Raw genomic sequence first — 11,276 nt, 5'->3', positions numbered from 1 at the left:
TACTTCAAATCCACTCCTCCATGTCATAATTAATGGAAGAACATGAAGCATTTAGGCCTTCAATATTATAAAAGCGTAGGCAAATGTTACAAGTACAACGCAACTTAAGTTGGAATTTTGAGATTGTTTTGATGATATTGAATGGATTTTCCCCATAATTTTTTTTTTCAATTTAACCTAGGTTTATATATATATATAATTTATATTCGATGTGAGCTGGGACAAGAAATAATAAAAAGGGGAAAAAACTTTATTTTTTACTTATTTATATCCTTGTTTCGCTACCCAACCCTCTGCGGTGTGCTGTCTCCTTCCTCTGCTCTTCTGCCTCTGTCTCTCTCTCGCTCTCTCTCACACAGACACCATGATAGCTTCTTCTTCGTCAGCGTGTCGGAGTAAAACGGAGGAAGCCGGCCGGAAAGCCCAACCGCCGACCAAGTGGCGGGCCACAGCGCAGCAACGGGTATACGGCCGCCGCCTCCTCGACGCCCTCCGCGCCACCGCCGGAGGCGGAGCGCGGGCCGTCAAGGCCGCTGCTGACTCTGCCCTGGCCCTCACCGCCCGCGGCCAGTCCCGCTGGAGTCGGGCCATCCTGCTTGGCCGCCGCCGCAACCGCAACCGCCGCAACCTCCTCCAAATCAAGGACAAGATCCGCAGCGACCGCGGGCGGACGAGGCCGGCGTCGGCGCCGAGGGGGACGGACCGGTTGCGGGTGCTCCGGAGGCTGGTGCCCGGATGCCGGAAGCTGTCGGCAGCCAGTGTCCTGGAGGAGGCAGCCGACTACGTGGCAGCGCTGGAGATGCAAGTGAAAGCCATGAGGGCGCTGGCTGATGCGTTCTCGGGGGCGGCGAGAGCGGCCGCGACCGAAGCGCAAAGAGGCGCCTGATTGGGAATTTCTTGTACCATGATTTGTTAAGCTGTTCATCTGGATTTGATCTCCAAACTGTATTAGGATGAGACGTGTACTGATAATAGCAAAGATGACACCAGGAAACTGATTGACTCTCTTGATTTTATTGCAAGGCATTTGATCGGATTCTTTCTTCCTGACAGATTTATCACACACTGTTGCCTCCACGTTAAAGAATTCATGTTGTATTCTAAATTGGTGGCGTGTATCCAAGGAAAAAGTCGCCGGAGCCAGCAGGATGTCGTCCGCCGGAGATTTCTTCAGTTGGTTGGGCGGCAGAATGCTCAAATCACATTATTTTCAAAAAAAAAAAAAAAAAATCATATCAGATGTTTTTAACTTGAAATGGATCGTCAAAGTCAATTTTATTATAATTGTACTCTGAACTTTCTTAATTATTTCTTATATTGATCTAAAAATAGTCATTCTTATCCTAATGACTTAAGTTTGTTATTTCCATAAATAAGTAGGGGAATATATTCAGGTTTTGTTTTACTGCATTTTAAAAATGCATATTTTTCTTTTATCAGAACCAAACGTAACAAAAAAAACAACAGCAAATATTGCATTCAAATGGCAGACACGTATCTTTGGGAAAATAGTAGCAACTTTTGTGCATCTCGTATAAAAATGTCTGACAACACAAATCTTTAATAATCATCCATGTTTCATCCGAAACACAGAAGATGTACATGCAATTACCTATAAATTTCCTATAAAGAATCCCTGGCATATGTAAACACCGTGTGAGCAAGATTGATCATTCGCATGTAAACTTCCTCAGCAATCATTTACTACAGTTGGGCAAACTACCAGAGTGTACAGAAGGCTTAACGATCAATGTTCGTGTCGAGGATTAAACGATTTGGACGGTGTCATCTGACAGCCATTCACTGGTTCTGCTAGTTAAAGCAGGCCTCATCATGACAATGGCAGACTCATTTGCTCCAGCGCTCAGCGCAGCCCTGCCAGCTTCGAGAAACCTTGCAACTGCATCCTCGGCGTACTTGTTTGCTTCACCGACAGTCATGCCCTTGCCAATGTCCGGATAGGTGTTGAGCACATGGTCGCCATTAAGCTGAGAAGCAAGTTGGATCAACTCCACCTGAAATTCTGACAGAATTTTATCTTCCCTAGCTCCAAAAGGCCTGAGCAACTCGACTTCAGGGAGTTTCTCTGGAAGAAAAACAATTGGAGATTAGCTGTCGGAGACAAAATTAAACAAGTAGCAAATCAAGCATGTAATTCTATTCTACTAAATCCATTGTACTTAGGCTTGAAAGCTGGGATGAAGAATTTTAGCTGTCTTCCCTTGTACGTGGTGGCATTTTCATGTATATATATAAGCTTTGGTTGCTGTAATTGAATCTATATTCCTGAAACAGTGCCAAACTAATTCATCCACAGTGCACAAAATACATTTGTGTGTTTCACATTGAGCATTTCCTCTCCATAGCTAATAGCTACTACTAAGATTGTAGCCAAAATTCAAACTGATAGAGAGAACCTTCATCAGTAGATCAAAGTTCATGAAAGGTAAACTATCACGTTTTCTTCTCCTACAACTGTAGGTGCTAGTAATTCGTAAACATACAACCTGTACAGAAGGATACCTGGGCAGTCAGTTCGTGGTGCCTTGAGGTTGAAGTAGCTTTCAAAAGTCCCAGCCCAAGCATCCCTCTTTGTGAGATAATTGGAGTTCAGATTGAATAGTTTCTTTACAGTTGCAGGGATAGAAGAGTGCTCAAACTGTGAATCTGGATAAGGCCCTTTAGGTTTGTGGATCACTGCATGAAAAAAATGTAGTACTTTGAAACGGCACCACAAGTAACAGGAGTGGACAGGGGGAAATTTATAAAACAGGTGCACTTCTCATGTCCATTAGGACAATGGTTATTTACAGGATAAGCACAGAAAAACTGAATTCAATCAAACAATGATATGGACCAAAATGTTGCATTTACACTCCTGTGAAAACATGTAAACTAAAAATGTGGATTACAAAAATGAGATCAGCAAACATAAAAAAGTTCTAACCACATTCTCTTAAAAGAACTACTAGTCAAAAATAAAACCCTGCCTCTATAAACAGATGATATCTTACAACATGTAAATGCACCACACACTCAATCTCCTAAACTCCAAAATGCTATACCTTAAGATAACTTTTTATATACCAAAATCTAATCATCTTATGTCTGCTATAAACCCTCAAGCAAGGTTTCCAGCAATTGAACCTATACTAGGTCTGTTGAGAGTAAAGGTCCCCCTCCAAGAGGCTTGGCGATGTTTGCCTTTGCCCAAAACCAAGCCAACACCCAACAGAACTTCCTTTTCTGCTAGTTCTAAATTTGATGTTATCATCCATCATGTCTTCATTTATCTGATTGTAAAAGAGATAATACTAAAATAGTGTCCTTGGTACCCACAGATCCCATAATTAGAAGTTTGATGCCTTTGATGTTTGCTTGTATAAAACTCGTCAAAATGCAAAATTATCACATGATAATTGATGAAACCACAAGGTAAATGATTGATCTCAAACCAATTACAACTAACCTAATTACCAGGGTTCATGCTTCTTTCAACTCCAAAGAGGATCAGTGGGTATGTGGATCATAGCAAAAGTAAAGCCACCACTAGGTGCTGTGAGAAACCCAATAGGATTCAAGCTCACTTTAAATCTAGAAATCATAATCCACTTAGCCTTAAAGGATTTAGCTGCAAATTTTCACTGATGTTCTGTTTACCATGAATATGCATATCCAAACCATGAATATGCATATCCAAACCATGAATATGCATAACCAAACGAGGCTTTCCCCACAAACTTTCTACAAAGCCATATACATACCGAGGAATGAAATTATCTGGTTGTAAGATCAACCAAGTCAGATATGTCAAAACAAGGTCCTCTCTGATGTGCATATCAAATCAAATTCACACAACTTGGATGAGGCTTTAAGTTGCTCAAGACCCTCCTGAGTCAGCAGCTGATATCAAGTTGGGTTCTACACGTTGCTTCTTTCATTGATGCAAAATAACAATGTATATTTAGTAAAGCTAATAAATCAGCTGAACTTTATGATAGGCATTCAATCTTCAATAACTCATGATGGTTAATTACATGCCTGTATTTAAGCTCGGAGTGCCTAGGTTGTTGCAATCTACATCTGTAGTTTATATTTTTTTGAGATGTTTTTTTCTTTTTTCTTTTCCTTTTTTGTTATTTTTTGCAAGTTTTCGATGTCAAGACCTGAAGTAGTTTATACATCGATGAGAATATGTAGTGCAGAGGCTTGTAAACACTCTAGGGAAGGTAGACAATTGATGCATCAGAACCGTGAGGTCATCTATAACATACTATGCACATACTATTCTAGTCTATAGCATCTAGAATCAAAACACATGTATAAATGACCAGCGTGCATGGTTTGAATGCAACAGTCATCAGATTTATCTAAATCAATTTGCAAAGAATGAAGAATTCTGTAAATAGGTGACTTACCAGTTCTCTTTTTGATCCAAGGGGAAACGAGGATGGTAGGAACCCTAACCCCCAACCTATCGAACTTGAAATAGAAGGGGTCGGGGCCAATGATGCCGTCCGGATTGGGCACCCCTGTGACAGGAGTAGGCACGTGGTCGTAGAACCCGCCATGTTCATCGTAGGTGATGAGCAGGGCCGTCTCATTCCACTGCGGGCTCGCTCGAAGGGTCTCATATATCTCCTTTACAAGCCTCTGTCCTCTGCCGACGTCGTGGGAGGGGTGGTCGTCGTTGGCCGGGGAGAGCTTTACGTCGAAGTAGTGCTGCTCGATGACGACGTAATTGGGCAGGCGGCCCAGCTTAGCATGTTGCTTGAAGGCGAGTTTGTAGCTGTGGAATTTGGTAAGGTGTTTGAGCTTGCGCAGGCTCTTGTAGAAAAGCACGGCGGGAATGTTCTGGTAGTAGACGCCAAAGCTGAGCCCTTCCTCGTCAAGGGAATCGAAGATGGTCTTCTGAGGGAAGCCATGGATGAGGTCTCGGCGCACGTTGCTGGTGGCACCGTGGGATGTGGCGGAGTGGACGTAGAAGCGGTTGGGTTGGGTGGAGGCCGGGACGGAGGCGAACCACTTATCGAGCACGGCAAAGTCCTCCGCTAGGGCGGAGAACACAGGAACCTTCTCGGGGGCGAAACCGCGCATGACGGTACCGGCCATGCCCTCGCCCATGCTCTCAGCCTGCTGGGCGAACCCGTTCATTGGGGCAGGCGACGCGGAGGTGTCCTCGGACCCAAAGATCTGCTCGCGGATGGCCTGGAAGGAGTGACCGGGATCAGAGTCGACGTGGACGGCGCCGTCGGAGACAAAGACCTCAGGAGATGAAGGGTCGGATGCGTTGAGGAGGTTGGACTCGCGGCCGGTGAGGCCGTCGATGTCGTGCCGGCCGCCCTTGGAGCGGAGCCAGCCGAGCATGTGATCGAACGACCGGTTCTCCATCACGATCACCACGACGGTCTTGATCGGGCCCTTGATCTCGTGCTTGGACCTCTTCCTCCTCCAGCCGGCCGATCTATCCGCATCGATGCAATGGGAGGAGGCGAACAGGTAGAGGAAGACGAGGGCGACGGCGAGGAAGCGCCGCCGATGCGACGGCGGAGCCCCCAGATCCATTTGCCAATCGAAAGGGCGGAGCGGGGAGACAAACGGGGCGACGCGAGGGCGGTAGGTGTGCGTCGACACCGAATAAAAGAAAAACAGCCGGAGTCGACACGGCACGCAGGCGTACTCGAGTGGCATATACCGAGGCACCGAATAAGAAGATTATTATTATTATTATTATTATTATTCTAGTGGCGCCACGTCACTATCTTTATCTAGTACTCTTTGTCGCTTTGGCTTTGGCATTGAATTAAATGAACACTTGAATCATGCGTTTTCAGTATCTGACTCGTTCCATGTTGAGCTCATTCTAGTGCTGATAAATGCAATACCGTCGTCTCCCCCGTTATTTCACGCAACGCACTTGATTATCTACGCCGCCCGGTGTTGAATAATAATTGCTCGTCGATGCCATGAAAGCGGCACATCCTGAATAAAGAAAGACAGAGCTGAATTCTTGAGGAGGAACTTCCGTAGTGACTTCCAAGGGATCATCTGTCGTATCGTGCAAACAAGCCAACGTGCACGACATCTTGACGACGCTATTTCGAAAGTGATTCGCTAATTCATGAAGAAAAATCCAAAAATCCCGATGTCAGAATTCGGAAAATAAGAGGATGTAGCATCTTTGAATTCCTAGCCTTTCGACTAAAAAAAACATCAATGATAGATTGCAACTCAGCAAAACGAAGGTTCTTTCCAGGAAACTGTTAGTGTAGTTGAAGTTTTGTATCTTTCAGGTCATCGACAGTTTAGTATGGCATGAAATAACAAGTCGCTAACTTTGAACATAATTCTTTAATGGAACAATCTAAAAAAGACACCTCCAAAAAAAAAAAAACCGATTTTTAAAAGTCCATGCTAGTTGCTGCCGCCCAATATGAGCCCATTATTTGGGCTTCTAGCTGGCTCCCCACTGGATCTAGTTTAGGCTATTTGCGAAAGCCAATTGGGCTGGCCTAGTTTAGAATTCACTTGTTATGTTTGTGACTTGTACTTGTATATTTTATGCCATTGTCCTAATATCAATTCAGATCAATCAAAACTACCTGCAAACTGAACACAAGATTTCCTGTAGATATGGTGTAAAACACTCGAGAAATAATTAAAAGGATATATCTGAGTAGGTATAAATTGAGTTCCAAGCTCATAATGGCAAATTATCGCACCATTTCCGAAATATTTAAAGCATGTACTCAATAATTTTTTTTTTTTTGTTTTTTTTTTTACCGAATCCATAGCTAGCAATTGACTCCGACATAATTTTTTTTAAAACGATTAAATAAATCATCTATGATAAAAAAAATCAATACTTTCAATATAATTTATCAAATTAATATCTAAAGTCATAGATATAATTAGAATAACTACACGAACATATATGACTTGATTTTATATCATTCGGAACCTTCTAAGTTTATCAGTCGATTTTGGCTAAAATTAATTAATGGACCTAAAGAGCTCAAAATGAAATGGAATTAAGTACTATGAGTTCGTTTAATTTTTCTGATTATATTCATGTCCTCAAACATCAATTTGTCACACAATATGAGAATAGTGATTTTTTTAATAAAAATTAAAATTTTTAATTATTAAAAAAAGTAATCGATTGCTATAGTGTAGCAATTGATTAAGGTTACTTTCAGGATCATAAAAACATGATGAATGGATTACTACAATATAACAATCGATCAAAACTTTTTTTAATGATTTAAAAATATGATTCGTATTTAAAATATCACCGCTCTCAATCTAGTATACAAAATTAAAGTTGAGAGCATCGACATAATCAAGAGAACTAGACGAATACAAAGGACTTGGTTCCATATCATTCTGAACTCTCTAAGTCCATCAGTCGATTTTGGCTAAAAATGACTGATGGACCTAGAGAGCTCAGAATGACATGGAACTAAGCATTATGTGTTCATCTAGTACTCCTGATTGTATTAATGTTCTCAAACATCAATTTGATACTATATCGAGACCATTGATTTTTTTAAATATGAATCAAAATTTTTAATTATTAAAAAAAAATTTAATCGATTGCTATACTATAGCAATCAATTAAAGTTACTATTCATGATCACAGAAACATATTAATCGATTGTTACATTGTAGCAATCGATCAAAACTTTTTTTTTAAATAATTAAAAAATTGATTCATATTCAAAAAAATCACTGCTCTCAATAAATTATATCAAATTGATAATTGAGGAGATAAATATAATCAGGTGAATTAGACAACATATAGAATTTAGTTCCATGTCATTCCAAGTTCTCTATGTCCACCAGTCGATTTTGATCGAAACCAATTGATGGACCAAGAAAACTCAAAATGACAGGGAATTAAATCATATGTGTTCATCTAGTTTTTCTGATTATATCTATATCCTCTAACATCAATTTGACACACTATATTGAGAATAATAATTTTGTGAATACGAATTAAATTTTTTAATCATTAAAAAAAGTAATCAATTGCTACACTATAACAATCGATTAAAGTTTCTGTTCATGATTACATAAACATGCTAAATCGATTACCACAGTGTAGTAATCAATTAAAATCTTTTTTTAATGATAAAAAAAAATTAATTTGTGTTCAAAAAATCATTATTTTCATATTGTGTGACAAATTAATATTTGAGGATGTGAATATAATTAGAAGAACTATATAGACACATAAGAATTAGTTTCATGTTATTTGGAACTCTTTAGGTCCATCAATCGATTTTGACATAAACCGGTTGATAGAACTAAAGAGCTTGGAATAATATGAAACCATTCCTATATGTTCGTTTAGTTCTCCTGATTATATACATCACCTTAAATATTAGTTTCGCATATTATATTGAGAGCAGTGGTTTTTTAATTGTTGAAGGTTTTTTAATCATTTAAAAAAATACGGTACATAATTTAGTAATTTTAAAACTAGGATACGTGATTTGGATATTTTCAAAACTTTCCTATACAGTTCAGTAATTTATTGTAAATGTAATGGGTAAAAGTCAGAAGGGTCCCTTTTGTTACCAAATCATCAAAGAAACACCTATGTTGATATTTTATCAAAAAGACACTCCACCCCTATAAAATAACACAACGGTCCTACAGTACTATTTTTATTATTATCTTATCTCCTGTCTAAATTGGATTTTGGGGCGAATCCAAAATTCGTCCCAGATTTGGGGACGAATATTGGATTCATCCCCAAATCTAGGACAAATCTTGGATTCGTCGCCAAAATTAGGGACAAAAATGGCGACGAAATATTTTTGTTTCTCAAAAAACCCAAAATTCCTTCCTCCCACATCCAGATCCACTTTTCTCAACCCGATCTCATTGTTGGCGGCGGTAGCCATCTCCAGCGGCGACGCAGGTAATCCCTCTCTTATCTTTTCTCTCCCCTCTGCCCTCTGCCTTCTTCATCTGACCGCGGCTGGCCTGCGGCAGGCCACACATGGCGGCACTTGGCAGCGCCTGGCCGCGCATTACGACCCCTGCCCGCGTGGCGACGCGCCTGGCCGCGCATTACGACCCCTGCCCGTGTGGCGATACGCCTGGCCGCGCATTACGACCCCTGCCCGCGTGGCCTCGCGTCGTCACGCGTGGCCTCGTGTCTCCACGCGTGGCCTCGCGTCTCCACGCGTGGCCTCGCGTCGCCGCGATTGGCCTCGCATCGCCTTGTGCCGCTGCGATTGGCCTCGCGTCGTTGAGCGTGGCCTCGCGTCGCTGCGCGAGGCCTCGCATCAACGCGATTGGCCTCGCGTCGCCATGCGAGGCCTCCCATCGCCTCATGCGGCCTTGCGTCGTCACGATTGACCTCGCGTTGCCACTCGTGGCCTCGTGTCGGCGCGATTGGCCTCGCGTCGCTGCGAGAGGCCATGCGTCGCCGGGAGAGGCCTCGCGTCGTCGCGCGTGGCCTCGCGTCGCTGCGCGTGGACTCGCGTCGCCTCGCATCGCTGTGCGTGGACTCGTGTCGCCGTGCGTGGTCGGTTTGGCCTCGCGTGGTCATGGATGACCGCCTGTGGCTGCTCATGGCCGCGCATGGACTCGTGTGGCCGATGGGCGCGCCTACCCTAGTGGCAAACCGGTGGTCGCGGTTGCCCCCAGCGGCAGAGTGGTGGCTGCAGCTACCTCCGGGGGGTTGTAATGTCTGTAAATTTCTTCTCTTTCAAAAGAGCAAAAAGAAATAGGAGAGGATAAAAGAAATAAAAATAGATTTATAAATGGTCTTGGGCTAGGATTGAACCCAAGACCTTTTAATTAAGATTGGTTAAAATTCTCATTAGGGTGGTGGTAAAGCATTACATGAGCAATATGAAAAATTCATTATATGTAGATTATGTGTGAAGTGATGTTTTAACTTCCACTTAATATAAAAGGAGATGAATGAGATCAAAACCTAATTTTCATTTTTCTCTTCTCCTCTAGCTGAAACTTCTTCTTCCTCCTTTCAAGTTTCGGCCAAGAATCCTAGGGCTCCAAGTCTTAAAGCTTTTCAAGGAGAGAATCTAAGGGGAGGGTTTCTCCCAAGGAGGTAGTACGTGCAGGTAAGGTGTCTTGGGGAAGTAAGGCGTGCAAGAGGGGGGGGGGGGGTTGTGTTCCCTACACCTTATCATAGTAAGATCTAGCGAGAGGATGTAAGTACCACTCACCTGCAGTATAAGTTGCTTCGCTGATGCATTTCGTAATATCTTTTTATGCATGATTTAGAAAATACATGTGGAGATATGCTTTAGACATGTTAAGGAAGAAGCATGTCATGTTATGTAAGATGTCCTCTAAGTTTTGGGATTAAGAGCATGGTTAGCGTATCTTGAATTGCTTCCCATTTAGTTTGGGACTAAGAAGCATATTCAAGTGTCCTAAAATGTTTCCCTATAAGTTTGGGGAATTAAGCGCACATAAGGTGCTTTTTTAAATGATAAGTAAGTGCAAAGTATATGAAAGCAATATTTAAAAGAAAGTATTTTACTTTAAAGTGGCATGTACTGGTCACAAGGTCCATGGGTGGGCTCCTAGATCGCCCCTAGATCGCCTAGTAGTACCTTAATGAGTTCAGAATTAGCTATCTTAGATCTTATTAAGGATGCGCGTAAAGTGGTACAGTGTCGGGCCCAAAGCAAGTTGTTTACTATTTTCACTAGTTATGTAATATAAAGATTTCAAAATTCATTGTTTACATTAGTGGAAGCATTCCTATGGTTGAGAACCTGAGTTATAAAGTGCAACATTGATGAACTTTATAATATGTAAAGATTTCTGTTTTCATTACACTACTAGCATGCTTTAAGTTAATGTTTTGTATGATAAACCTGTTTAAAAATACATGCCATGCACCTATTTCTGAATTATGCGTTTTAGAGTGAATTACTATCAAGTGTATGTTTGTGTTTTCCCTAAGCAGTTTTTGAAACACCTATTCTTGTTTTAATGCTTGTTTTGTGAGTAGATGGTACTTACTAAGCATTCGTTTAAAGATTTGCATTTCCTTATACTACAGATAAAGGTAAAGGAAAGCTCGAGTAAGATGTAGGAGCAGTGTGTTGTGTGTGTGTGACGGAACCGTGGAAGAAGATCTTGGAACTTGCTAGTGCAAGGAATGTGTTAAAACTTGGTGCTAGTGAATTTCCTTACCTTTTGGCTATGCATGAAATACTACTAAGAGTTGCTTATGATGAATTTACAGTTTGGTAGTAATTGGAGTGGGGATGATAAGTACA

At 41.7% G+C, this 11,276-nt stretch overlaps 2 protein-coding genes across 2 annotated transcripts; one reads left to right on the top strand and one right to left on the bottom strand.

The window, feature by feature from the left end:
• Nucleotides 1-206: 206 nt before the first annotated feature.
• On the top strand, nucleotides 207-1,147 carry LOC122053738 (transcription factor bHLH150-like). Its single transcript, XM_042615717.1, has one exon. It carries the CDS (start codon nucleotides 365-367, stop codon nucleotides 884-886), a length of 522 nt encoding a protein of 173 aa, XP_042471651.1. The 5' UTR covers nucleotides 207-364; the 3' UTR covers nucleotides 887-1,147.
• A 352-nt stretch (nucleotides 1,148-1,499) lies between these two features.
• On the bottom strand, nucleotides 1,500-5,706 carry LOC122051882 (non-specific phospholipase C1-like). The gene is made up of 3 exons (XM_042613197.1): nucleotides 4,419-5,706; nucleotides 2,524-2,697; nucleotides 1,500-2,086 (listed from the first exon to the last, which is right to left on the bottom strand). The coding sequence occupies exons 1-3, from the start codon at nucleotides 5,689-5,691 to the stop codon at nucleotides 1,767-1,769; spliced, it is 1,767 nt and encodes a 588-aa protein (XP_042469131.1). The 5' UTR covers nucleotides 5,692-5,706; the 3' UTR covers nucleotides 1,500-1,766.
• Nucleotides 5,707-11,276: the final 5,570 nt, after the last annotated feature.

The sequence above is a fragment of the Zingiber officinale genome, chromosome 3A, assembly GCF_018446385.1.
Source record: "Zingiber officinale cultivar Zhangliang chromosome 3A, Zo_v1.1, whole genome shotgun sequence".
NCBI classification, from domain to species: domain Eukaryota; kingdom Viridiplantae; phylum Streptophyta; class Magnoliopsida; order Zingiberales; family Zingiberaceae; genus Zingiber; species Zingiber officinale.
Note: the sequence above shows the minus strand (reverse complement) of the source record. Positions and strands in the feature narration are given on the sequence as shown.